At 52.4% G+C, this 27,958-nt stretch overlaps 1 protein-coding gene across 1 annotated transcript; it reads right to left on the minus strand.

Moving 5' to 3' along the window:
* Window positions 1-1,332: 1,332 nt before the first annotated feature.
* RRP12 (ribosomal RNA processing 12 homolog) lies at window positions 1,333-27,939 on the minus strand. Its single transcript, XM_081158915.1, has 34 exons — window positions 27,709-27,939; window positions 26,945-27,174; window positions 26,078-26,161; window positions 24,904-24,980; window positions 24,245-24,350; window positions 23,916-24,032; window positions 22,658-22,796; window positions 22,429-22,556; window positions 21,384-21,482; window positions 20,699-20,790; window positions 18,710-18,821; window positions 18,384-18,481; window positions 17,017-17,131; window positions 15,666-15,808; window positions 15,305-15,426; window positions 14,292-14,356; window positions 14,038-14,200; window positions 13,455-13,609; window positions 13,122-13,189; window positions 12,494-12,587; window positions 11,339-11,497; window positions 11,134-11,214; window positions 10,809-10,914; window positions 10,476-10,583; window positions 9,826-9,983; window positions 8,071-8,162; window positions 7,716-7,874; window positions 7,429-7,598; window positions 7,063-7,197; window positions 5,297-5,346; window positions 3,261-3,333; window positions 2,512-2,579; window positions 2,132-2,214; window positions 1,333-1,796 (listed from the first exon to the last, which is right to left on the minus strand). Exons 1-34 carry the CDS (start codon window positions 27,845-27,847, stop codon window positions 1,694-1,696), a joined length of 3,891 nt encoding a protein of 1,296 aa, XP_081015041.1. The 5' UTR covers window positions 27,848-27,939; the 3' UTR covers window positions 1,333-1,693.
* Between the last annotated feature and the right edge of the window lie 19 nt (window positions 27,940-27,958).

Here is a 27,958-nt window from a genome sequence, read left to right on the forward strand (position 1 = left end):
AGTAAAGGGATGGATAGGCTTATCTGACCCACCTTGTGCCCGGAGTATAACGGTGGGGTCACGGTTAACCACCTTTGCAAACCTCTTAATACCATCCATCTCCGGTGACACCCTTCTTGCTTGCTGACCAGTTCCACTTTGGGTGAACAAGGCATGCAAACAGCGCCACCTCTGGGCAAAGTGTGGTTCCTTTAAGCTTCCTAGCCCAAAATCGGCAGCAGGAAATGTCCTAATTTGAGGTCAAGACTTGAGCATCCTCAGAGGATGAGTGGGAAGCTGCAAAGGGCCTCCTGGGAGCATCATCAAAGGAGAGGGAATTTAAGCCAGAATGAAAACTATCAAGGAGTGTTTGTGGTTTCATCTCAAATGAAGAGATTCTGAGATGAGGAAAACTATCAATCAAATGCCAGTGGACAAAGCCTTCCTCATATTTGGGGACAGGGAATAGGCTTGGGTTCTTTGCTTCTTTACTTACTTGTTTATTATTATTACTATTTTTTATCTTCACCTGAGGAATATTTTTCCATTGCTTTTCAGAGAGAGTGGAAGAAAGAGAGAGAGAAACATCAATATGAGAGAGACACATCAATTGGTTGCCTCCTGCACGAGCCCCAACCAGGGCCCGGGATTGAGCTGGCAACCGATGTAATGTGCCCTTGGCTAGAACAGAACCCAGGACCCCTCAGTCCGCGGACGATGCTCTAACCACTAAGCCAAACCCACTAGGGAGGGTTCTTTGCTTTTTGATGCCCACTGGGAAAGCACACACAAGGGGAACTGGGCTGATGGACAAGTGACCTGAGGAGCAAAGGAGGTGTGCACCCTCCCTTCTCTGCTCCAGATCAACAAAGCTGAGGCAGTAAGATTCACACTGCTCTGTGTACCACAACTGGATCCACTTGTCTGGAAAAAAGAGAGCCTGAGGGTCAGACAGGTGGGTGATCAGGCTGTGCTTGGCAGACGGAGGGGCTCATAAACACTTGATTCAGTGAACAAAGTGGCTGGGAGAAACTCGAGCCCAGGGCAGCCTGTGCTGTAGCTCCCTTTTTAGTCTGAGTCCTAGATGCTCAACCACAGCTCCACAGACTATCCCTGGAGCATTTGCTGCCCCTCCTGATCCCCCAAATGTCACCTTGACTGGGACTGTAAAGTGAAGTCAGGAGATGTCCTGAAACAGGTGGGTCTCACTGAGCAAGATCCAAAGCCTGACCTAGGGCTATCATGCTATGCATTAGACCTGATGCTGGGACTGAGAGGAAGGGGTCAAGGCACTGTTGCCAATGACCAGACACTGTTCTTGTCCCCAAAGGGGGTAGGTGATAAGACATAATGTTTCTAGGTACAATGCATGGTGGTGCATGTTTATTCTATGTCTGGTTACAGCAAATCGCACACACCTAGATGACAGCGAGGCTGAGAATGCCACATGGCTATGAGCAGCTGGAGGAAATGGGAAGCTGCCTACTCTGTTGCACATGGCCACTCTGGGAAGTGCACTGATGCTGGCCTACTCAGAGGCACGGAGGCTACAGTCCCATATCCAAGTCCCAAGGACATCTCTAAAAGGCGATTCCCATGTGGAACTTCCAAAATCCTGGGCACCTCTGGGAACAAAGCCCTGGTTCCCACAAATCATTCTGAGTCCCGGCTCTGCCAGAGATTGGGCTGCAGAACAGCCCCGGGGGCCCTGGGTTCAGGGCCGACGATCCCTTCTTCGGAGCTTGTGTCCCACCTGGGATCCCCGCTGGGCAGCTCTCACCAGGCCTTTGAACTGTCCCTGCAACTTCACCTTCTTCCTGCAGGGACAAGGAACAGAAGGGTCACATCTTACTGAGAAAAGATGGCCATCCCTCGCATAGTGTCAAAAGAAAGCTCCTCCCACAACAGCAGGAATAGGGGAGTGGCGGGAGTGCTGCCCGGCAGTGGGCAGTACATGGTCTGGGCAGACCATGAGCTACCCATCACGTTTAAAAGGGCGGTTCAAGTTAACAATACATGTAGGTACCAACTACATGAAGGTGCATGTTAAAAAGTAAAAATTAAAAATGGAAGAGATTTGAGCACTCGAGCTGAGAGTTTAAGGAGAATGAGGCCTCCAGAGCACAGCTCCCCACCCCGCACAGCACCATACCTGCGGTTGAGCTTGGTTCTGTTGAGGGGGATGTAGGCATAGGGGTCGAGCCGACCTTTCTTCTTCATGTCACCCTTTGCTTTCTGCTCACGCAGAGAAACAGAGTCAGCTAGGAGGGTGGGGTTCCCCTTCTACCCACTTCCCTTACTTAACAGACACTGCATCCCTGCCCTCATTCTGTGCCTTAGGTGACATCAGACTTTCAGTGGCTCTCGAAGGCCAACCAACAAAGGTCTGGACTTTAGATGCGAACAAGGCCTCCATGAGACCCTTAGTCTGGCTCCACAAAGGTGCCTCTCCAGGACGGTGATGGCAAAGCTCCCCAACCCTTTCCCAGATGCTCTGCCAGGAGACCCCTTGCCCCCACTAGCAGCTCTTACCTTGGCCTTGTACTCAGCCCCAGGTGTAGCCTTCTTGCCCACAGGGCGATGGATGCCAGAGCCTCCAGCTAGAGGGGAACACAGAGGCCAAAAGTCAAACAAAGCCAGGGCAGCCTCCTCCTAAAGGTAATGAGCACCTTCTTTTCAGAGAGCTGCTGGGGACACAGGTCATGGCCAGGAACCTGGCTCTGTCTCTAACAACCAAGGACAAATATTTCTCTCCAGAAGGGCAGTCCAGTGACCTCTGGGAACATATATTCTTCACTAACACAAAATACCACACACGCTCCAGAGCTAAACTAGCTCCATTTGTTCTAGGAGAAAGAACACAGGCTTCGAAGTCAGACAGATCCAGGTTCAACTCCCTGCTTAACCTCAGGCAAGTCTCTCAACTTTCTGGAGCCTCTTAACCTCATCTTTAAAATGAGGCACTATAGGCGTTCTCTCATTCAGACTTCACACTAACACTGTGAGACAGATGGCAGCTCTTAGTCCACTGTACAGATGTAAAAACTGCGGCTTAAAGAGATCAGGCTACTTCCAAGATCAGTGTCATTTCCAGCTTGCACTTTAACACAGCTGTGGATGGAATCCTACAAGGCCGACTTAGAAGGATGTATCTGTCAATTTTGCTGATGCCAACTGAGTGCCACCAGGCCATGCAACCTCGTGGCTCTGTCTGAAGCAAACCCTGCCTAATACAGGTGACAGAGAACAGAATTCAAAGAAAAAAAGAATGGAAGCCTCACCTTGGTACTGAGGGGGCATCTCTAGCTCCTCGTCGTCAGCCTCTTTCTGATGCCTGAACTTCTGGTGTTTTTTCTAAAAAGGGGAAAGCAAAGTTCGTGAACAAGGGGATGTGGTCATCCTCACTAGTGGTAATGGTAAAAACAGTCATAACCTGAATTAGCAGGAAAAGCCTCTGCCAAGCACTTGATCCCCTACTTGCAGATGAAGACACTAAGACTCAGGGAGGGTAAATAACCATGCAAGATCACATAGCTAGGTAGGGCAGAAGCAAGGTTCCAGCTCTGGTCCTCACTGCTGAGCTTGTCTCGGTTTCTCCACTGCTCTTCCTCTCCACACTGAAGTCCCCCCACAGGGCCACAAGTGCCCTTCTGGACACTTTGACCTCAGCGTAGCCCCAGTCTTCCCAGCAGGTAAATGAGGTCCTCAGCCTCTTTGGAGAGAAGAGCTTTACCAGTTCTTTGCCTCACACGAACTCCACTCTGCCCTCCCTAGGAGTCAAACACTCACTGATCCCCTACTAAGTGCCAGTCCCTGGGGACACAGGGCACAGCACCAACTTTCTATGGTCCAGGGGTTCTCAGGCAGGTGGGAGACCCCTGATCACACCAGTCATCACTGCCCTTCAACAACACTAGCATCCCAGGAGCTGTGAGCACGGGGCAACGGGACAGGTCAGCTCGCTCAATTATATCCAACAGGAAGTGACTCAGCACTTACTCCATGCCAACACTGAGTTAGGTGCTCCAAGGGGGATTGGTGGGTCTGACTACAGCCCAGCCCACTGGGAGATCTGAGCCTAGAAACTGACAATCAGGCCAGGCAGAGGAATGTTGTGTAGGAGACCTCAGATCAATAGGCTGGCTGCCATGATGTGGTCTGTGCCACAATGCCCGGAAAGCCTCTTCAAACTACAGATTCCTAGGGCTCAAGCTCTTCAAGGGATCCCCAGGCAGGGGGGCTTCAGGCCCCTACTCAGGAGCATTCACTGGCTTAAAGGCCAGGTAGAATGGAAGGTGTGTCAGGTAAAGGGAACAGGCTGGAGCACACACAGGGTGTGTCTGGGAGATGGGGGCACCAGTTCCACTCAGCAGAGTGGACTGTTAGTAGAGAAACAGAAACTGGCCAGAAATGGGACTTTGGCTGCATCAGAGGGTGACAGTTTAGCTTGTTCTTGGCTCGGCTGGCACCTGGCCACAGTTGTGCTCACTGGCAGCTGTTGTCACTTGTACCCCAGCATTTAAATGATGTCATAACTGCAGACAGAGGAGTGGGACTTAGCAATTGCCATGAGAAAAAGCCCCTGGGATCTCAATGGCAGGTGATGATTTGCCGTGAGCCAACTGTGGAGCGTGGCCACCCCAGGTCCTTCTTAGTGCTTTGAGACAAGGAGCCCCAGTCCTGCTATGCAGAACCGTGGGGCCTTCCTCAGAGGGGTGGTCAGTTCCTGTTTGCCAGGAGGAAGAGTAGGTGTGAAGGAATGTGAAGATGCGCTGAAGCAACTAGGGAGGCTTTGGCCAGACAGGACTGCCAGGAAAAATTCAATAGAAGAGCCACCACTTATTCAGCATCACTAAGTTCCACCCACTTTACAAAGAAGCCAAGATTCAGGTTCAGCCTGTGACCTTGGGCAGGGTACTCTCTTGTGGGGCCCTCAGCACCTCTCAAGGTGGATGCCCCGCCCTGTGCTGGAGAATGTAGGCCAGCTGTTGCCCTTGCAGGCTGCACAGCACTTGTCCTCATGGAGAGACAGGGCTTTATCTCTTCCTTCAGCTGGACAACCCAACAATGGAGGAAGCCCCAGGTGCTTCTGAGAGCACCAAGCCCCCTCGCAAGCTCCACAGAGGTGTCAGCTATGACACGCCCCCAGAAGATGTACACTGAGCCCAGGGACTGCCTGCTGTGCACATCCCTGAGGCTCTGCTGAGCAGCCAGGAAGCAGCACAGGTGAGACAGCAAAAGGCTGGCAGGCCCAAGGCCTCGGTTTGAGGGCTCCGACCCTCCCTTCACCCTCCCTCCGTCAGCAGGAATCACTCACATTCCTGACGCCCAAGTCTTCCATCAGGTCAGCCATCTCTTCATCCCCTCCTGGTGCCAAAAGGAAGAGAAGCCTGTGAGCACTCAGAGGGGCCCCGTTTCCCCAGAGCCCACCCACATTTCATCCTGCCCCCCCAGGCTCGTCAGACTGAGGGAGCTGTCAACCCCAGCCCCAGAAAACCTAGGTCCTTCTGTGGGAAACGAGACCCCTGAACACTGACCCCTTCTCCTTCCTGTCCTGGGTCCCAGGAACAATAGCGCTTCAAGGAAGTGGTGATCCTACTTCTGAGGTAAATAGTTTTCTCTGCAACTCTAAGGAAACCTCAGGTTTCCTGGGGAGCCAGGAGCTCCTGCAGCCCCCCATACTCCAGGACTGCTTTATTCTCCTCCTGAGAACTTTCTGTTTTTGCCCTGTATGTGCTGGGCATTGTGTGGGGAAATAAAGAAGTATGAACCAACAAACTGGTTCTACATTAAGAATTGGACTACATTAAAATTTACAAGTTTGTGTCAAAGGACACATAAACAGACTGAAAAGGAAACCTACGGAACGGAAGAAAATATTTGCAAATCATACATCTGATGAAGGGTTAATATGCCGAATATATAAAGAAGCCCTACAACTCAGCAACAAAAAACAAACAATCCAATTAGAAAATGGGCAAAAGGACTTGAGTAGACATTTCTCCAAAAAGATACACAAATGCATGGCAAATGTAAAAAGATGCTGCCCATTACTAATCATTAAGGAAATGCAAATCGAAACCACCATGAGATACTACCTCACACCATTACCATGGCTACTATCAAAAAAACAGAAAATAGCCCTAGCCAGTTTGGCTCAGCGGTTGGAGTGTTGGCCCATGGACTGAAGGGTCCGGGTTCGATTCTGTCCAAGGACACGTACCTTGGTTGCAGGCTCCATCTCCAGCCCCGGTTGAGGCACGAGCGGGAAGCAACAAATCAATGTGTCTCCCTTAGGTCAATGTTTCTCGCCACCCCCCGCAAAAGCAATGGAAAAAATATCCTCGAGTGAGGGTTAAAAAACAACAACAGAAAGTAACAAGTGCTGACACGGATGTGGAGAAATTGAAACCCTTGTGTCCTGCTGGTAGGACTATAACACGGTGCAGAGCACTGGTTGGAAGGCTGCGGTGAGTCAACAGCGCAGGAATCATGGCAGTGGGAACCAAAAAAAAGAGGAAGACAAATCTATTTTAGAAAACCTAAGCTTTTGTGATCTAATGGATGATATGTGCACAGAAGGAGCAGGAAAGACAAAACAGTTCTCCGAGATGTTACACCTGGGTGGCTCCTGGGCAACAGGAGACATGGAAGCAGAGACTCGGGAGTGTCTGAGTCTGGCTCTTTCTTCCTCTCAATGAGATTCCGGGCCTCTGCCAAGTTTACATTTTTTGGGGGGGGGAAGGAAGAAGAGGAGGAAAGAAACAGAACAAAATAAGAGACCAGCAGAGTGCAGAGCACATGGTAAGGGGAAGTACTGTGTTCTGAAAGTTTTGTCTGAATTATGTAATTGTATAAGTGGCTGCATTACAGCATAAGATTTCTTAATGTGGTCAAAAGTTTGAGAAACTCAACAAGTCTGAGAAAGTTGCCTTAGATTCAAGCTGTTTCTACCTTTGCTCCCACGACAAACAGTCTGAATGAACGAGTGAGTGAGCAAATGAGCGAGCGAATGAACGACTGACCAAGCGCGGCCCTGGCGCAGGCCAGAAGCAGCTGCATTCCCAGGCTGGGCGGCCCCACCTTTAGCGCCTTCCTCTTCCTCCGTCTTGGTGGTGGCAGCATCTTCCTCCTCCTCCCGGATGATCAGCCGGCCATCGGCGCTCACCTTGAAGCCGTGGTCCTTCCTCTTGCCGGGGCCGGTGCCAGGCTGCGTGGCTGGCAGGGCAGAGTCAGGCAGTGAGGAGAAGGCCAGTCCTAACCCTCTCGCACCCTCATCATAACCAACAAGACCAGGTCTGCGCCCCGGACAGGTGCCCAGAGCCCAGTGGCGTGCATGGGTCAAGGTGAGGGGTGCCCGCTGGCCTCCATGAAAGTCACCTCCACCCCGAACCTGACACCAAGGCAAACTTGTTTTCGGAGCTCATGGCTCAGCTGCTTCCTGCTTACCTAGGACTCGCTGGGCCACCTTGGGGTCCAGGAAGTTGAGGGGCTCGTCCCCGCCACCCTCCTTCAGCCATGCCCGGCTCCGATGACGGGTCAGCCTCCGCTGTTCCTTGCCCCGGCTCCTTTCCTCCTCACTGTCCTCGTCCTCTGAGTCGGCCAAAATCTCCTCGATGCTAAGGCAGAGGAGCCCCAAGTCAGGCGCTCCCAGGAGAGGCAGGGGCAGCTGGGCATGGCCTGGGCAGCTCCGGGCTGGGGAGACCGGGCCGCTAGGAGCCCACCATGCTTCTCACCTGTCACCTTTGCCTTGGGCAGGCTCCTCCTCCTCCTCCTCCTCTTCTTCGGCAGCCTGGTTCAGAGCACGGTGCCTCTTGGCCCGGGCCTCAGCTTTCCTGATGTTGATCAGGACTTTGTGATACTCTTCGGGGAGCAGCCCCTTCACCAGCTCAAACCTGACAGGGAAGCAAAGGGCAGGTGAGGTGCACTGGCCAGAGCATGCCACCCAGAAGCAGCAGGTGTGCAGCCAGAGCCTTTCCAGCCACAGCGGAGAGACTACTGGTCCCCCGGCCCTGCCACCTCTCTGAAGGGTCCCTGGTGGGATGAAAACCCCTCACCTCCTCCCCTGCTCCCCCCATTCAATGCACAGACCCAAACTTGCGGATGAACTTGGTGAACAGGTTCCGAAGCTTCATGCGGAAGTGCCGCCGCATGTCATCTGAGAGCTTCCCGATGGCTTCCATCTGCAGAGTGGGGCACCAGGGTTTCAGGGGGAGGGCGCCTCCCGCCCTGCCTGCCCTGCACTGCTGTCCACACCAGGGGCATGGGAGGACCAGGCCTGGCTAAGAGGTGAGGGCAAGAGTGGCCCTGTTCCTAGCTCAGCCCTTGGTCCAAACAGGCTCCACAGTCTCAGCAGCCTCCCATCTTCCCCCTAAACTCTCCTCCATGATAATCCCTGACCACTCTGCCAAGATGACAGCCTTAGAGCCTTTTGAATAGTGTTCAGAACCTTACATGCAGTATCTCATCGAATCCTTAGAACAAGCTAGTGAGGCAGATATTATCATCATCCCCAATTTACAGATGAGGAAACTGAGGCACAGAGAGTTACGTAGCTAAGTGGCCACAGAGGAAGGAGCTAGCCTAGATCTAATTCCATGGTCCATACTTCTAAAATGTAATCCTCACTCAAGGGTTATTTTTCCATTGCTTTTCAGAGTGTAAAGGGGGAGGGGGAGAGAAAGAAACATCAATGTGGTAGACACACTGACTGGTTGCCTCCTGCACGCGCCCGACCAGGGCTGGGGATGGAGTCCGCAGCAGTGGTACGTGCCATTGGCCGGAATCAAACCCGGAATCCTTCAGTCTGGAGCGAACACTCTAACCACTGAGCCAAACTGGCTAGGGCGCATGCCCCATATTTTGCCCCCAACACCAGCAGGTTTCTCTTGGTCCCATATGTCCCTTCCATTGCCCTGAGTTCATCTCTGGATGTCCTGCCTTTAAGCTTTCATGTGGCCTGGTTTGGGAAATGTAGGTGGCAAATATTATCAACAGTGTCTCTCAGTGGGCTGGGGAATAGGGCCCCATCGATCCTTTGAAGGGCTTTTGTCAATTCTAATAACTCCAGAACAGTTCCCCACTGTGGCTGTTCTCCCATCTTTGATCTTTAGTTAGCCTGATGGCTTATCCTGACTCTCATATGCCACTTCTCGCCTTGACCCAAGGCCAGATATGAAGACGACAAGCAAGATCTCCCTAGAGGTCTGATGCAACTCAACCAGCTGGAAGAGGGAAACTGAGGCAGTGGGTGCAGCAGCAAGAGGGTCTGAAAGACAGTCCCAGCTTGCTGCATGTCTTATGTCGAGCAGGACAGGGCTAGAGGACCCAATACCAGAGGGCTCTCCCAGGGCCTTCTGCAGCCCAGCAGGGGTGTCCAGTGGAGCCTCCTCACACCCAGAAGATCAAAATGCAGAGGCCCAAAAAAAGAGAGATGAGGGCCCTGCTGGGGGAGAGCCTAGAGTCTCAGTTCTGAGCTTTGGGTTCTATTCCCAGGGCTGCTCTCACTAGCACTGTGGCCTGGGGCAATCTCTGGCCTCAGCTTCCCCATCTGTAAAATGAGGGATGGCCCTGGCCCTGCCCACTGACCTTTGTCCTGTGGAGCCCTTGCTTCTGTGGAGGGGCAGAGGGGAGAGTGACAAGAGGCAGCCTGTGCACTGTACCCCTTCCTCCAACAGGCTGCCATTTCCCTACTGGTCCCTTCCAGGGCTCCTACATGACCTTCTTTTGCACAAGATAGCATGTATCTAAAAGAATACTTGAAACTTGCTGGTATTGAGGCTCACTGGTTCTGTGACAGCAGCCTGGAGGCCACATATCTACCCAGAGGGGAAAGGAGGCCCTTACCACCAGCTGCACATGCTTGGCCAGATGTATCACGTCCATGACAACCACTGCCACCTTGATGAAGCCCAGTGCTGATTTGACCACGTCACGGGTGCGGGAGGCCAGAAGCAGGCACACGTTCTCCAGCAGCTGCTCCACTGTGCTGGTCCCCATCAGACCTGTGGTGGCCAGAGGGCCACTGTCAGGGACATCCAGAACCCTACCCAGACCAGAGGCCCTGCCAGGTCACAAGAGTAAGAGCTAACACTGGGGAACTTCTGTGTGCCCGGTACAGTTCTGGTTACTTGCCATGGAGTATCCCCTGTGGTCCTTCAGCCACCCTAGGAGGAGGTGCTGTTTTTCTCCCCCATTTCAGAGGTAAGAGTCAGGTTCCAAGAGGATTGTACACTTGCTGGTAAGAGGTAGAACCAGGACTGAAATCGGGCACGGGACCCACCTCCTCCGATCCACTTTGAGAATGGGATGTGAGGCAGCTGTGGGGAGGTAGGAGGGTGGAGCTGGGCAGCAGAGATGGGAGGTGGCCAGGTTTGGCTCCAGCTTTTCACCCATCTTCTCTTGAACTTTCCCCTATCTGGTAGCCACCCCATCCTGACCTCCTGGGCATTTTCCTACTCTGAGGGCTTCTGAGGCCTTCAAGAAATAGCATTTACCTTTAAACTCGAAAAGGAGGTGAGTCAGGGCCAGGATGCTGCAGCTGACCATGGTGACAGCGCCCACGAGGCCGGGGTAGATCAGGATGAGGTAGCGCTGCAGGGCCTCTGGGAGGGCAGAGGGCAGGACAAGTTGCACCACGGCAGAGCCCAGCCCACACACTACATCTCAGGTCCACCAAGGAGGGGGATGCCCACCAGAGGGGAGCAGCCTGCCAGGTCCAGAGCCAGAGAGCGCTCCCTACCTTTTCTCTTTGACCAGGGGTTTTGAGGGGTGCTCCCCAGGCCTGGGAGCAGAGCATCCACCCCAGCCCTACGTCATCCAGGACTCACCTTCCTGGCTCGGGCCAAACCGAAGGAAAGCGTGGCCCATCTCCACCAGCAGGGCGAAGGCATTCTTCCGAGCGCCCACCGACACTTCCTTGGTACACAGGATCACCTGCCCAGATAGCCCCATAAGCACGCACTCGCAAGCTGGCCACCCTGGGGTTGGTGGCCTAAAGCAGAGTGGGCAGGTTAGGGCACCCACACTCACTGGCAGTGAACCGAGCCCATCATCACCCCCAATACCACCTTCCCCTGATCCTGACAGACCTTTAGGAGCCACACTCCCAAGGAACCCCTAAAACACACATCCAACCCCCTCCTGTACCCTCACCTCCGGGACAAGGGCAGTGATGAACTCCTCATGCTCAGCTGTGAGCTTTTTCACGATATGTATGAGGCACTTCAGACGGGGCTGCAGGGCAGGGGGACAATGATCAGGACCCCTCAGTGCCACCCCAGCCCCCGAAGCCCACTAAGCATCTCCACAGAGGTCCTCTCCCTGTGTCGGCAGAGCAGGGGTGCCCTGGAATGCTCACCCTCTTGGCAGGAGAGGAAGTGGTCCTCAGAGAGTCCAGCAGGGTCTTCTTCAGGTCATCCAGGTGGCTCTGCACGAAGCGGGCCCCAGGGCCCTGGGGGCTGGCACACACCTCTTCTAGCACGCGGTAGGCCTTCTTCTGTACCCCATGGGCCTTGCTCTGAGAGGAAACATGGGGAACAGGGATGGGTGAAGAGGGGGCACTGATGACATTCACGGAGCAGACACCATTAACTGAGGCCAGCACTGGAGGGGATTTAGAGATGCTGGCCTTGCCCTCTGGAGCTCATGAGGTCCTGCACGAGGGCCAACAGAGTATGGACAGCAAGGGGCCACTCTGCCATCCAGAGATGCTGCGGGGAGGGAAGCCAACCCAGCCTTCCAGTCCATCCCACCGACCCACCTCTACGTGACATTCACGCCAGCAGCACAAACTCAGTGCCTGGAATGCACCAGGCCTGCTGTGCCCACTCATCTTCCTACTGTCTCTCCTTCTTTGCCCGATCCCTTACATTTCCAAAGGTGCTCTCTGTCATTATCCCCACGACCCCTCTCCTGAGGTCCAGTGGCTCTGCCCTGGACTTCTGGGCCTGCCTGCATGTTCCACCCAAAGCACTCTCATGCTGTTGGGTAACTGCTTATTAAACTGTTGCAGGGTGACAGTTTTCAGGAGGTCACTGCTGGCCTGAGTGTTGCTGGTGACTGCCACAGCAAGTCAGGGAGAGGACCTAGCAAGTGCAGAGGTACAGAGGGGCCCATTATATCTGGAGCTCTTGAAACAGTTTACTGAGGCTGGAGTGGTGGTGAGAGGATAAGTGTGGGGGGGGGGGGTAAAGGAGGATAAGAGTGATTGGAATGAAGATCAGGCTGGGCTGGGATGGCCCAGTGAGCAATCCAGACAAAAGAGTACAGCCGTGTTTCTACCAGAGACACCTTGGCAGGTGAGGCCTGACCACGGCTGTGCACTTTAGTCACTGTGGCATCTAGGTGACAGATGGACTAAGCAGGGTACAAAGGGCAGCCACACCAAGAGGAAGCAGATGGAAGAAGACCTAATCTTGGGCAGCAGCAAGGAATGAAGAAGACGGGCCCCACCTTCCGAAGGAGCCCACTCCCCCAAGTGTGGCTATGTGGGGCTCCCATCCCCAGGGCTCACCTCTAGGTAAGGCCGGATGGTGGAGTACAGTTTGCTGATGGCAGCTTCGTCAGCATGGGGAGCCAAAGCCACGACCAGGTCCAGGACAGACAATCTGCTCAGGCAGGAGACCAAGGAGGGGCTTAGCGAGGGCTGGAGAAGGGAACAGACTAACAGTGTCCTTATGTCTACTGGGTTGGGGGCAGGCGGGAGAGTCAGGAGGAGAACAAGGAGCCTCGAAGGAGCCTGTGCCCGATAACCACAGCTTGCCCTAACTGAGTATTCATCAGGTACCACACTGTTCCAGGCGCTTTACAGCAACAGCAACCTGCTGCAGGTACCGTGAGCGTGTCCATTACATGGACGAAGACACAGAGGCAAAGGGGGTAACTGACTTGCCCAAAGTCACACAACCCATAGGTGGTGGAGCCGGGATTTGAACCTGGACAGTGAATTTCCAGGGTCCTCACCCTTCCCTAGTGGGCTATATTGCAGCTCCAAGAAAAAGGAGTCAGTTGGGTCTCGCAGTAGAGCTGGGACATTCAATACCTCAAGCCCTCCCTCAACCATTCCAGAGAGAATCCACAGGCTTCTGCTAGACACACCCTCTAGCTCCCTGGGCTGCCCCAGCTCAAGTGGGACATTTTACCTGGTGAAGTCAGAGCTGGCAGGGTCGAGCACCTTCTCACTGGCTTTTTCCAGAAAACCATTCACCAACTGGCAGCCCCAAGGAATGAGAAGGAGGGAGTTGTTGAAAAGAGAAATACAGAGCAGCAGCAGGTCCCAGAGCTATAGCTCCTCCCCCTCCTGTTTAGAAGCCCCAGTCCCAGCCCGGCCCAGCAGCCACAGCTGGGATCTGGTCTCCTGTCCTCCAGGTAGCACAGGCCCAAGTGAGCCCTGGTGAGTAGGGTCTTTGCCTTTCCAATACACCCAACCTAACACTCACCACCTGAGAGCTTTCCTCCCGCATCCACAAGCTCACCTGAGGCTCAGTAATGGTGAGGTAAGTTTTGATGGTTTCCAGCACAGCCCGGCGAGGGGCTGGGGTGTCCTCAGCTGCAACAGGCTGCCCATACAGGTTGAAGAGGATTGGCAGAAAGTTCTTGGCAAAACGGCTCACTTCAGCACGGTCGGCCTCTGGCAGGAGGACCCAAGTTTGCATAAAAGGGGCTGGAGATGACTCTGCAGCCCAGAGGCATCCTTTTGGGGGACCCGTGACAGGATCATGGATGTGGGGCCTCTCTATGGGACAGGAGAGGCTGAGGCCAGAGCAAAGAGAATTAGGTGCCACCATGGTCTACCCTAACTCCATGGCTCCTGTCCTGGGGGCCAGTGAAACCCTTCAACAGCAACTGGGTAACTCCCTAGCTGCCAGCACATTGGGAATAAAGAGAGAAAAGGGGTAGTTTTTGGTGTCCTAGGGTCCCCAGCAGAAGCCCCAGGTCCTTGCAAAGGATGAACTATGGCTCAGGCCGTGAGTCACAGCAGGCCAGGAGATGGGGGTTAGGGGACTTGTGCCACCGCAGCCATCCTCCCACCAGCCCCCAACCCCAGAGCCCACATACCCGCCTCACAGCCCTTGGTGATGAGAGTTCGCAGGGCCTGGCACACCGTGACCCTCAGGTCTGGACGATCACTGATGGCTGTGCCTAGGGTCCGTGCCAGCCCTTTAAAGGAGGTGGCTACATCTGTGGGCCTCGTGCAGAACCCGGGCAGAAGGGTCCAGATCTGAAGAGGGAAGGAATGGTAAAGGAGAGTAACACCCAGCAACCCACTCTGCTGCACTGTGCAACACACATCCCCCCAACTGACCCCTCACCTGCCACTGCAGTGTGTCGTAGATCTTGGACTCCACCGTGCGGCCCTCCTGGGCCAGGTCCATTGCTGGAGTGTGACAAGGGACACAGTGTAACCCTGAGCAGCCTCCTAGCCACCAGGCCTCATTTTCACCAAAACAAAAAGCCCAGTGATATGGACAATATTGGTGATTCCTTCCTCCCCACAGATTAAAACTGTTCTTTCTAAAAACCTAAAAAGACCTGTATAAAATAGAAAGCAATGTCTCCCCATAATCTTACTCCTTCAGGGAATGCGACTATCTCCTCTAACTTCCTTATGCTTCTTTAAACAGACATACACTTTAAAAAATGTAAACAGGATGTTGTATACATATATTGTTCTGAAACCTTGTTTTACTTGACAACTAAAATTAAGCTGGTAACATTTGTGGAACAATTTCTGTGTCATAGGCTGTGTAATGGGCACTTACATGATTATTTCACTTAATCCTCAGGTCACAATTATCATCCTCATTTTACAGATGGGAAGCAGACCCAAAGGAATTGAATACACTTGCCCAAAGTCAACAAAAGGGAGCAGCTAAGCTGAGATCTCAATCTGACCTGTTCAACTCGCCATCTACTAAACACATCCACGTCAGGTCTTTTTCTTTGTAATGACCACACTGTGTCCCACAGTGGGCTTTCCCATAACTAACTTCACTAGAACCCCATTGACAGATGTGTAGGTTAGTTCTTGCTAGGTACATCTCCGCATACATATAAATCGCTGCGTGCTTGTGTAATTACTTCCTTCCTTAGTGGGACAGGAGGCCAATGTCTGCCTGCCATAGGGCAGGCTCCTATAATGGGGGAAGGCCGGGCCATGCCTCAGAGCAGAGAGGAGGGACAGTCTACTGAGTATGGGACTCAAGCACTGGCTAGCCCCGTTTGGCAGAGGGAGGCTGCCAAATGTCCTAGGGCTGGGGTGCTAGACCAGGAGCCCTTCCCAGCCCCTTCCAGCTGAGCTCCAGGACTTCGGTGGGCTCCATACCTTTGCTCTTCAGGGTGGTAGCCAGGGGCAAGAAGTAGGTGGTGAAGAAACCAAGTCGTGTTTCCCGGACATGGTCCCGGATGACGGGCAGCAGCCAGCTCCGTGGGAAATCCAGAGTCTGTCTGGGAGAAGGCAGGAAGGGCTCAGTGCAGAAGAGTTGACAGCCTGGAGGGGAGCATACCCAACAGCGCGTCCTCTGCTGAGCTGAGGAGCGTGTCGAGCCCTGCTCTGGCCTCTTTCGCTGACCCCCACATGGCACACAAAGACCTCACCTGAGAGAGTGGACAACCTCCTCTTGGGGGAAGAGCAAGCTGTCTGACCTTCTGGGGTTCGTACAGAAGGCAACCAGGGTCACACTTACTCAGAGCCATCAATTTCCAGAGGCACAGCCTGTAAAACCACCTCAGGTCCCATGCTGGCCACCGCAGCCCCCACTGCCTGGTCCAGAGCTGCCGTGTGGGGGAAATGAGGGGAGAGGCGCAGGTCACACAGGGACTGGAGACACTGGAGCAAAGAGATGAGAGATTATACATCAAGACGTGCTTGCAAAGCAAGCACCCATGACTGAGTCTGAGCCAAAGTCTCTAAGAGGATGAAGTCAGGAGTGTGGGCCTCGGTTAAGCTCTGGGTCAGAGGTCACAAACCAGTAACCAAATGTAACCCAATGATGTGTTTGATCCCTCCCCAATGCTCCAGGATTAAAAAAAAATTCTGTATTTGTTAGTAACATGTAAAATTCAAGAGATTTTACATACAAATGTAGATTTCCAGTTTATCTTGAAAAATGAAAAGGTCTGGCCAAGGCAAACCTGTGTGCACCAACCAGCAAATGAGCAGGCACTGAGGAGGGGCTGCCCCTCGAGAAAGAGCTGCACCTTTGGGTTCACCACAGCCCCCAGACCCTCTATGAGCTTCACTCCTCATGGACCTCTCGAGGAAGCCAAATCTGCCAACTTCATCTATCAGAGCCCAGGCCAGGCCCCCAAGGGAGCCTGCCATCCTAGGTGAAGGGAGGAGGGGTGCCACGAGGCCAGGGGCTGCTCCACCTGCTGACGAGGTATCTGGGGCTTGTCCTCAGGTCCCACGCTCTCCCAAAGCTGAGCCCTGATCCTTAGATGGTTTATTCAGGCACCTCCCCGAGACCTAAGGCTGCTTAAAACACTATGCTCATTTAATAAAGAAAATTCACAGCCCAGTTGGGCATGGCTCAGCGGTTGAGCATTGACTTAGGATCTAGGAGATCACGGTTCAGTACCTGGTCAGGGAACATGCCCCGGTTACTGGCTCCGTCCCTGGTCGGGGGCATGCAGAAGGCAGCTGATCAATGACAACTCTCACATCATTGATGTTTCTCTCTCTCTCTCTCCCTTCCTTTCTCTAAAATCAATAAAGCCATATTTAAAAAAAAAAAATTTCAGAGAATTAAAAATTAAAAGATAACAGGTAGGCGTGAGAAAATCACACTGGTTCCCTATTCAAAACCATCAACTCCAGCCAACACTAGTCAGCAGGTGGGGGGGGCTCCTGCCCTTCTTTTTGTCCCATGATAGCCCAGTCATCTTCCTAGGGACACAGTACTGGGCGCCTGCTATGGGCACTGTGGCAGCAGGTGGAATTAAAGTGCGGAGATAACAGAGACACAGGCCCCTTCTAGGAGTTCACAGTCCAAAAGTCCAACTTCCTGCCCTGGCCCCAGCAGCTCCCCAACTCACCTTTTTCATCACAGGGTGAGCCTGCCTCCCACATGCCTCGAAGAAGACACACAGCAGCTGCAGCACAGAGCTCCAGGCCGCATGGAATTTGTAGGTCAGGCCCTCCTCCACTGCCCTGCCAAGGGAGCAGGCAGTCAGGGCCACAGCCACAGCCCTGGGGCCCCAACCAGGGTGAAAGGCTTCCACCAGGAGCTATAGACCGCCAGCTGCCACTAAGGGCAGGGCCCCAGGAAAAGCCAAGGGGGAGAATTAGCACTTACGAAGTGCCCACACTGCTCCCTGTGCTAAGAGTTTAATTTATGTAACCCTCGTACTTAAAGGAAAACATGTGAGGCAGGTTATTTGTTCAATCTTCAGATGGTGAAACTGAAGCTCGGAGAGACGAAATAACCTGCCAGGGTCACTTTGCCAGTGACCCTGGCCTCCAAAGCCCATGTTTTCTTGGCCTGACCCAACGTGGGATGGCAGGGTAAGAACAGGTGGTCTAGGCAGGATGGGGAAATGGCACTGCAGAGGGCAGGCCCAGCCACCAGCCCCTTCCCGCATGTGCACACTTGCTTGACTCCATCTCCCAAAATTTAGCCCTCTGGAGGTTTTAGGCAAGAGTGGCAAATGGAAGTCAATGTGGGGAAAGGGATGGGCTAAAGGTAGGGCAGCTCTATTTCTATTTTCCTGAAACTCCATTCCAGGTGTCCACAGGAAATGGGCCTATTTCCTCATGAGAAGTATCCAAAGCACCACACCTTGGAGCTGAGCAGAGAGACCCAAAGGAGACACCAAGGACCCTAGCCCCTTTCTTGGGGCTACTTGGTGTGCTTGGTGCTGCCAGGCTCCTCACTGCTGGCTAGGAGGGTGAGAGTGGTGCGAGGCCACCCTGTGAATGGCTCCTCTCGGAGGTATGGAGAGCAGGTGGGCACGTGATTATGAGTGGACTCTTCGGTCAGGCTGCCACTTACTAGTTGGGTGACCTCAGCTTGTCCATCTGTACAATGGGGTCAGAACCTATCTCCTAGAACCAGAACTACTAGTAGTTTCTATTTACTGAATGCCTAACTACATGCCAGGTGCTGTTCTGAGCATTTCCCACACATTACCTCATTTAATCCTCAGCTGCATTAGTCCCCTTTAACTGATGATGACCCTGAGGTATCAAGAGGAGGAGGAATTTGCCACAGATGACTGGCCCAGGAGACCACACTCATGAGCACCACACTATGGCACCCAGAACCTGGCCAGGGCTCAAATCAACAGCAGCTGCTCTGGCACTGTGCCCATGGCCCAGAGTTAGTAACAAGCAGAGACTTCTCATAATAAGGAACTTTCTACAAGGTACATCTCATCCCTTATCTCAAATGCTTTGTTCTCACCTGAACATCTTGGCGACACACTGGGCAGGGCCTGAGGCTGAAGAGGTCACAGAGCCGATGTCAGCCATGTGGGGAGCGACACATTCCTTCAAGATCTCCTGCAAAAAGAGGCCACAGTTGTCTTGGCCCAGGCGGCCCCCAGTGCCACTCAGCCCTCCTCGGTGCCTGCTTCCTGAACCTTTTAGGAAGCCTATCTCACCCCAAGAACCCCCTGCCCAGGACGCAGCTGGAGGTCTGGGGTGAGCTCTGGGAGATGCAGGCAGCTGGCAGAACCGCTTGTGCTCTCTGTTCCCCCCACAAAAAGCTAGACTCAGGGGGGTGGGTACCTGGAGGCTCTGGGTGGCAGCTGTCACCACCTGCGAGTGGGGAGAGAGGAGGCAAGTGGTCGCAGTTCCAAAAAATCGAGGGAGGTGGCCCAGCCCCAGGTCCCGCTGCAGCCTGTCAAGATAAAAGACTTCTGTGGGGCCTGCCTGGCCCTGGGCCAAAGGACTAGATGGCCCAGGGCCAACAACAGTCACTGATGTGCAGAGCTCTACAGGGCCCTTCCTACAGACAATTTCAGAAAGTGCTGTCATTCAAGTAACAGCTACAGGTGGTAAAAAATTCGAACAGGTCCTCAGGTATGAAATAAATGTCTTCCTTTCTCTACTGACCCTCAGATGCACTTCCCAGGGGAAAAGTTTCTTAAGTACTCTTCCAGACGTTTTTATACAAACATACAAAATAATAATAATTGCTAACATTTATATAACATTTATCATGTGCCAAGTACTGATGTAACATGCATTAATTCATTTAAAACCTGCAAACCGCTCCCTCCCCCCAAACAAAACAAAAACACGAAATCTTGCAAAAACTGAGATTAAGTCTTATTATTACAATTCCTATTTTATAGATGAGGAAACTGAGGCACAGTAACTTGCCCACGGCCACCCAGTTAGTGGAGGGAAGGGTCAGGATTCACACCCAGGGAGTTTGGCTCCAGAGTGTGCAAATAATCACAGCATCCATGCTGTTCTGCACCTTGCTTTCTCTCAGTATATCTCGGAGGTCTTTCCACATCAGCACGCACACATCTACTCTAATTATTTCTCATGGCACCTGTTACACTGCTTGTATGTAACCAGTTCCCTCCTGGTGCGCGGTTAGGTTGCCTCTTAGGTTTCTGTTTTGTTTTTTAAAATATCTTTATTGATTTCAAAGAGAGGAAAGGAGAGGGAGAAAGAGAGATAGAAACATCAATGATGAGAGAGTCATTGATAGGCTGCCTCCTGCACGCCCCCAACTGGGGATGGAGCCCACAACCTGGGTATGTGCCCTGACTGGGAATCAAATCGTGATCTCCTCCATCATAGACCAATGCTCAACCGCTGAGCCACGCCAGCTGGGTGCCTCTTGGTTCTCTGCCATTATCTATGGTGCTACAACAAACATCCCGGGACACAGCCTGACACAACCGTGGGAGTCCTCTAGGATAAATCCCGAGAAGCAAAGAATGAGGCTATTTTGCCATTTTCCGGCACCTCCAGGTGAAAGATTTGGTGCAGAAGGACTTAGGCTTGGCAGACCTGGCTGTGCTCCTCAACAGCCTCATGGCTAGCTGGTGCGCAGTGCTTCAGTTTCTGGCTTATGAAATGGGCTAAGGCCTTCCTCATGGGGTGGTTGTGATCGATCAGGTGAAAAACAGGTGATAGCACCCAGCATGGTGCCTGGGGGGAGCAGGCCAATGGAGGACAGACACAGCAGGGTGGAGCCTGGGGGGGGGGGCTTAGAGACCCTCCCTCCAGGCAAAATGCAAGTCACCAACTGACACATCTATTTTCTTCTCAGCTTTACTCAAGAGAAGTGGAATTATCAAGAGGCTGCTGTATTAAATGGCCAAGTTCAACTGTGAGGGCTATGACAGAGACACAAAGCAGAAAGTGGGTTCGCAGGACAGGTGGGGAGAGGAGTAGAGCTGTAGAAAGTGGCTGATATCCTCTGAGAAGGAAATCAACTGCAAAGGATGGCAGCCAGAGGTGACAAGATCAGGATGGCACTTGGGTCCCATCCCAGGCAGTACCCTCGGCCTGTCCCCGCAGCCAGTTGGTCAACGTTCTGGGAGGAAAGGCACGATCCCCAGCTAACACAGGCTGTGCTGCCCAGCCCCGTGCCTCATAAAACAGGAGGTGGTCTGCTGTACACCCAACCTGGAACTGCCACCATCTCCAGGAAGCTGGACCCCTCTCCAGCTTCCAGCTCACCTCCTTCCCATCTACACTGCAGGGCAGACAGCCTGGCGGGAGGCCCTGGGATGTCCCTCTACCTCACCTTACCTGACCAGGTTGATGTGGGCTTTCTCCATGACCTTAAGCCAGGCCAGCAGCGGTTGTAAGTCATTCTCGCTGGGAACATAGTCATACAAGGCCTAGAGATAAGACAGGAATACAGGTGTCTGAGCAAGTGTGTTCAGCAGCAGCCCAATGACCATGACCCCTTCTATCCAGAGGCCCCAGCATGTCCCAGTGACAGGCCTACACAGGTGGCCCCAGAACTCACAGCCCCCTTGGCATTCCCAGCTCCATGAAACCCTTCCAGTTCTGCTTCCATAGCAGATAAGTTTCTAGGAGCCACTGAGTATAACTTGGGTCACTCAATCCATTGGGAACCTGGCAAAAGCCACAGAGCCCTTCTCTGGAAAAATGCACTTTTTGCACATTTTGCAAACAATTTGAGGGAGTTTCCTTCCCTAAGTCCATTCACAGATCCCTGAGGTTAAGAACCCCTGCTGGAAATACCATGAGACCATGCTGAAATCATTAACTATCACTAAGTCAAGAGTTAGCTCCATCCTGTGGATGCTGATGTGGCTTTGGTGGCCAGTCCCCTCACTGCCTATCTACAGGTCTCCTGCAATGGGGCAGCCCCGCTCAGCCCATTCCACCTCACTCTGCAGACAAGTAACAGGACCACCCCATCCCACCCAACACAGTCATGCCCCTCCCCACCACCAGGCCTCACCGTGATGATCTGGGCATTGAGCTCGGCAGGCAGGGTACCAGGGCCAGGCTTGGAATGGAAGAGGCTGTGAAAGGCCTGCATGGCACAGGCTGTCACCAGCTGCAGAGGACACACAGGTTTAGTGGGAAACCTGCAAAGCCCTGGGCTCCTCAACCTCTAGCCAGTGGGCTGGGTGAAAACCGGGCCCCTGAACCTCAAACATGCCCCCCACCGGACACTCCGAGCACTGTCACTTTAGTAAACCTTGGCAGCCAGTAAAAAATTTTAAATGATTTAAACAAAGACAATCGAGAAACATAAAAAAAGTATTTTTAACACATAGGGCTAAAAGATAAAAAAATAGGCTATAAGTGGTTTGTATACTGTAATTACAGCTGTATTTCATGTTTTTATGTATGCTGATTTATCCAAAGAGAAATGTCTGAAAGGATACACAGCAAGTTGTTGGCACTATTTATCTGAGGAAATGAGACTTGGAGGGAAAACAAAAGCTTCTATTTTTTACTTTATATACTTCTGAATGATTTTTTCCTTTTAAACAGTGATCATGCTGTTTTTATAATAAATAGTTTTTAATATGTGTATAAACAAATGCTACACAAGAATACATAAAAATTAACAGATTTGTGCTAGGATGGCAGAAATGCAGGGGACCATTTTTATATATCTTTAGTCACCATACAGATGTCAGTAAGTTAGGAGAAAAAAGAGAAATAACTGTGACTGTGGCCAGAGTAGAGCTCACGGCAGGGTGGACTGACGTTTTACCATCCCCTCCATGGTTTCAACCTCACTCTGCCCTGGTCTCTGAGGCCAGCTCCCAACTGGGCCAAGACCGGGAAGATGGCCTAGCCTGTCTGACAGGGAGGAGATGGTGTCCTTGGCTGTAGCTAAGAGCAGGGTCAGGGTAAGAAGACACTCAGGTCCTGCCTTTGGCCTGACCAGGGAGTTCCCTGAGAGCCAGGACCATGTGCCTAGGGTCTGTAACTATACCCCCAGCACCCTCAGTATGCCCCCGCCTGATGGCTCTCGGGTCTGAGCTCACCACATGGCTCAAGGTCATGACCCTGAGGAGAGTCTCACTGCAGCTCTTCACCAGGCCTTCCGGGAAGCAGGGCAGTAGGTCCTTCAGCAGCGTCAGCATGTGCAGTGTGGTGGTAGCCTCCTTGGAGCCTGGCAGACCAAGGGGAGCTGAGACTCCAACCCACCTTCTGCAGCGGCCCCTGTCCTCCCCCGCAAACCCCCACCGTGGCTGCCCTCAGCCTGGCTCCCACCTCCAGACTTCTCAACCTCCTGGATGCAGAACTTGGCGGTGGAAATGGCAGCAGGGTGATGGGCAGGGGCCTTCTCACCAAACATGAATTCACTGCCCTTGATGACTGAACACACTCCATGCTGGGCAGCCTTCCGGATCTGAGGGACAAAGAAAGGGGGTGAGGGCTGGGTCAGCACTCGACCAGCAGCTGGGGTGGTTAGTACGACCACCCACAAACAAGCAGTGACCACACACCTCCCACATGGTCAATGCTATACCCTGGGCTTCAAGTGTAGATGCCCGAGCTGTGGAATGAGACAAACCCTGGCTCTAATTCCTGCTGTCCTTCTAGCTCACCAAATGGCCCTAAGGAAGCCAAACGACCTAATCTCTGAGCTTCCGTGTCCTCTTTACAGCAGGGATCCATTCACTCATTAAGTCATCAGCAATATCAAGCATCCACCAAGCTAGCACTGTTTTTATACTGTTCTCAGTGCTGGCAGTATGGCAGAGAACAGAGTAAATGACTCATGTTCTACTCAGGAGGCAGAAACAAACAACTGTAAACCAGAAGGTGAGAGTACTTTGAAGACAATAATGCAGGGCTGTTACTTTTTATACGATAGAAAAGTGTCACTCCAGCAAATGGTATTTCAGCTGAGATCTGAAGAAACTGAGGCAAACTGAGGAAACGTGGATACCCATGGAGAGGCATGAGCCACCTGAGATAACAGTGAGCGTTTACTATGACTGGTATCACTATTACATGTTCCCTGCCCTAAATGTCAGGAGGAAATTATGGCCAACCAGCACTTACTGAGCACATGCCCTAAGCAGGAACTGCACCAGGCCTGTGAGGAACAGTCTCCCGACACCTCAGAGCAAGGCTGGTATTACTAACCCTCCTTTACAGCTGGGAAGCTGAGGCTCAGAGATTAAACAATATGCCCAAGGTCACAGCACAAGCTGTGAGTCCAGTATCCAACTCAGGTCTATGTGACTCCAAAACCCCCCTCTGACCTCCCCCAACCCTCCTGCCAGTGTAACTAACATGTCACTACCCAGTGAGGCAACAGAGACTCAGAGGACCTGACAGTGAACATCCCTCCTAGAGCTACGCACATGGGGCCTCAGAGGCAAGAAACAGAACCTAGGGGCAAGAAGAACCCAGGACTCCAGGCAGGCTCCCCATCCCACTGAGCCCAGTCAGTCCCGCCCTGCCCTGCCTCCTTGAGCGGCTGATCCATTCCCATATCCTAGGGGCCCAGCAGCCTCACCTTGGGCTTGGCATGCACGGTGAAGCTCAGCAGCCCGTGGTACACCTGCAGGGTAATGGGGTAGCCCCAGGCCTCCAGGTCCTGCTTCCGCAGAAGGGTAGCCATGCACGAGAGAACCTTGAAGAGGAGAGTCAGGGTCTGTCAGCTCCACCCTCTTCAGCCAGGCAGGGAAAAAGCCCAGCTTCTCACTGACTCCAGAAAAAAACTCAAAGGGATCCATCTAAGGGTCCATAGAGTGTCCACACCCCTCTCAGGGAGCATTCAAGCTTTAGCCAAGTCAGGTGGGCTCTGGAAGACAGCAGAGGAAAAACTGAGAACCAACTACTAACCCATCGGAGGGCAGAGGTAGAGCCACTGCTGGCCTGGGCTGACATGATATCCATGAAGGCTTTGGAGGTATCGGAGAACTTCTTAATGAGCACAGGGTTGGGCACGCTGCAGGGAGAGAACAGAGGAAGTCAGAGCCCCAGAGGGGCACCAAGAACAGCTGGTAGAGCCCAGACCTGGTCTGAAGAAGGAAGCTGGACAGAGTAAGGCAGTGCTGGCCTGTCACTCAGCAAGTAAGCAATAGTTAGGACAAGAGCTCACCCTTCCTGACACCCAGTACAGTGAGATCTCCATGGCACCTGCCCTCCCTCGCCTTCTCCACTACCCATTCTCTGTACTACCCACTAGATGGGCCCGTATAAACTCACGCCAACCCTCTCCCCACCTTCCCCCTGGCTGCAGGTCCCCAGAAAGCCTGGTACCAACATTCTACCCCATCCCCTTCCTGCCCTGACTGTACCAGGGCTGCCCCCTTCCCAGGCACTAGCACTCACACTGTCTACAATTTCCCAAGCCAGCCCCAGAGCCTGACACAGAATTCCACCTGATATTCTAGTATCCTTTTGTTCTTTTTAACAATTCCTTCATCCTGTTCCTCCCGTCCATACTCCCTTCTCCTCTCCGCAACAAGCCCCGGGGTTTAGACAGAAGCAGGACTCACCGCTTCAGGACAAGGTTCAGCAGGTAAGCAACAGCGGCCAGAGACTCTGGGGATTCCACCACTTCCATTGTCGTCATCTGAGGGCCAGATCACAGGGTGAGAACAGGAAATGTGCCAGGCTGGGCAAACTGGGTGCTGGGGAACACCATGTGCCCAGGAGAACAGTTATGACCAAGAAGGTGTCAAAGGTTCAAATCCCAGCATTGCCACTGTTTGTCTTTGGGCTGGAGACTTAACCTTTCTATGACTCAGTTTCCTCATGTGTAAAACAGGGATAATAGTACTTACCTATAAGTTGTTGTGAGGTTTAACTGAATTAATATATGTGAAACAATTAGAATACTGCCTGGTGCCTGATAAAAACCCTGTATTGCTATGTAGTTTATTTCATTATTCTAGAGCAGAGTTTGGCAAGCTTTCTCTGTAAAGGGCCAGATAATATCTTAGGCTTTGCTGGCTATCTATTGTCTCTGCTGCATATTCTTCTTTGCGTGTTTTAACAATCCTTAAAAAACATAAAAACCACTCTTAGCTCTCAGGCTGTACAGAAACAGGCCATGGGTCAGAGTATGCCTTTGGGCAGTAGTATGCCAACCCCACTCTAGAGTAGTGGTTCTCAAATTTTTACACCCTTAAAAATTATTGAGGATTCCCCAAAGAGGTTTTGTTTATATTGGTTAAATTTACTGATATTTAACATAATAAAGTTAAAAGTGAGAAAATTTTAAAACACAAGGATATGCAAACACAATTCCATTAGCTGTCAAAATAATGTCATCAGACTTCATATAACTTCTGGGACACTCCATGGTACACTCATGAGAGTGACAGTGAAAGAAATAAATTATGTTCTAGTATAATTATGGAAAGAATTTTGACCCAGCCAAAGGGTCTTGGGGACACCCAGGCCACACTTTGAAAAGCATTTTTCTAGAGGGTCCCCTGAACCTTACTCAGCTTCATAGGTCAAGGGGATAAAAGCCAGAGCAGTGGATTTTTGTTTTACACAAATAAAGCAGCAAATACCACTGGCCTCATCTAGCTACCGGATAGTGACTGAAATACTTTCACCTCTTCAAGGTTGTCCTTCGCTCCCCACATGCCAGGGGCACTCGACCTCTCCATAGCCTGAATAACCTGCTGATCTGAACACCCACCCCCAAGTCACACTCACCAGTGCTGCAAAGTACTCAGTCTCTGTCTCCTTCCCTCCCTGGGAGCGAATCACCTCTGTGACAGCAGCCAGAACAGCACAGATCTGCGCATGAAGGAAAAGGTACCTATGACATCTATTTTACATCTAACCCCACCCAACAGCAGCCTCTTTTCCTTGCTCCTTCACAAATTAATCTTCTGATCACCCAGAGACTGACAAGATGAGCAGTATTCAGAGCCAGGGGTACACACCACAGGGCCTAGCACATAGGAAGCTCAGAACATGTTTGCTGAAATTCCACCCCAAGGATGCTGTCTCTTACAGAAATGGCCAAACAAATGTAGAAGTGAGCCAGCTGGGCTGCGTAGGCTCAGGAAACAAGTTACATAAGTAAGAGAAGGGCCTTGGAGCTTAGAAGAGGGAAAGGCAGAGGTAATGTCCTGGGGGGAAGAAAAGGGGGACAGGAAAGGTGAAGTGTGCTCCCTAGACAGAGAGCGTGCCAGTGTTTTTCATTTAAACAATAAAAAAGTATATACAAAATTTTAAAGTATAAACTAAAAAACCTGTTACTCAGCATGAATTTACTCCACAAATGTTTCTTGAAAATATTCTATGTAAAAAGTCCTGTGTAAGTACAGCTGAAGAGAAAAATGTTTGGAAAATATTTCTCTTGTGAAGGACTTTACACTTGAGCAGGAGATGCTGTTAGAAAAAGGAGAAAGTGGAACCTGCCCAAGGAGAAGTAATAAGTAGGGGACACATAGGATAGGAGAGGTGATGGCACTATCCAGAAATCTCAGCTGCTGTCACCAGACACCAAGAAAATAAAAAGCATGCGTGTGGCCCCTCTTCACCATCCCCCGCCCTCCTGATACTCCCCACTACCTCCTTGTGGGCAGCCGAGTTGGACTCCCAGAAGCGCTGCACTTTGCTGAAGGTGACGTTCGTGCAGTCGGAGAGGCCGCTTAGGAAGGTGGCCGAGGACTTCTCCGTGAGAGCCGGCACCTCCTCGTCTTCCATAGCCGCCTCCGGGGCTTCGCTTTGGCCCAGGCGCAGGGACCCTGACTGCAGCTCATTATGCAACTTCAGCGCATCAACTGTCAGGTCGCTCTTTCCTGAAAACCCGAGGCACAAGGTAAGACCCCCACTTCTACCCTTTCGGTCAGAAAAAAAAGAACCAGCTCTACGAAGCGAGCCGGTGGGGCCCAGGCCCCCAACCCGAGAGGCTGAATTCTGAAGGCGGCCTTCCTCATCAGCCCACTGTACGCCCAGAACTTAGAAAACCCAGAAAGGGCGCCTTCCAGGTAAATTTCTGCTTCCCTGTCCTGATGGCATAAGCGCCGGTGCGAATGGGCGGGGGCTGCACTCGGGGGCATGGAAAATAAATGAAGGTGAAAGCGCTTTGAAAAATGCCACCAGGTTAATTATAGCCACGAGTCCCAGCTGACACCCTTAGACAAGTCATTTCCCTACTGTGGATTCAGTTTACGCATCTGTTAAACAGGGAGGGTGGGCCTTCACGGCAGGCTCCAGACCCGACGGTCTAAGGGATGAAAGGTCCAAGGCCTGGGCAGAGAGGCTCAGACCCACCCGGACCCAAGCCCGCCCAGAACCGCGCCGCCGGCCGGGCCGGGTCCGGACCCTACTACCTGAGGGCCGGCTGAAGAAGCGGCTGCGGGCGGCCTGGCGGTGGCGGCAGATGGCGGGGTTGCTGTCGCTGCTATGGCCTTTCTTCCAGCGTTTCAACTTGGCGGAGACACCGGAGGGCAACTTCCCCGAGCGACCCATGTCGGCTAAGTTTAAAGGACCAGCTGCCCTGGACGCAGAAACACGCGGGGAACCCACGTGGGTTCTCCGCCTGCTTCACTTCCTCTTCCTCTGGCGCCACTTCCGGATTTG

This window comes from Miniopterus schreibersii (genome assembly GCF_964146895.1).
Source record: "Miniopterus schreibersii genome assembly, chromosome: 14".
Lineage (NCBI taxonomy): Eukaryota > Metazoa > Chordata > Mammalia > Chiroptera > Miniopteridae > Miniopterus > Miniopterus schreibersii.

What these genes read in the sequence shown, in the direction of transcription:
- RRP12 (XM_081158915.1), bottom strand. Translation starts at nt 27,847, where the DNA reads ATGGGTCGCTCGGGGAAGTTGCCCTCCGGTGTCTCCGCCAAGTTGAAA. An exon ending in CTGAGTACTTTGCAGCACTG is followed by an intron (nt 24,981 to 26,077) that starts GTGAGTGTGACT and finishes TCTGGCCCTCAG; the next exon opens with ATGACGACAATGGAAGTGGT. An exon ending in GCCCACATCAACCTGGTCAG is followed by an intron (nt 18,822 to 20,698) that starts GTAAGGTGAGGT and finishes TTATCTTGACAG; the next exon opens with GCTGCAGCGGGACCTGGGGC.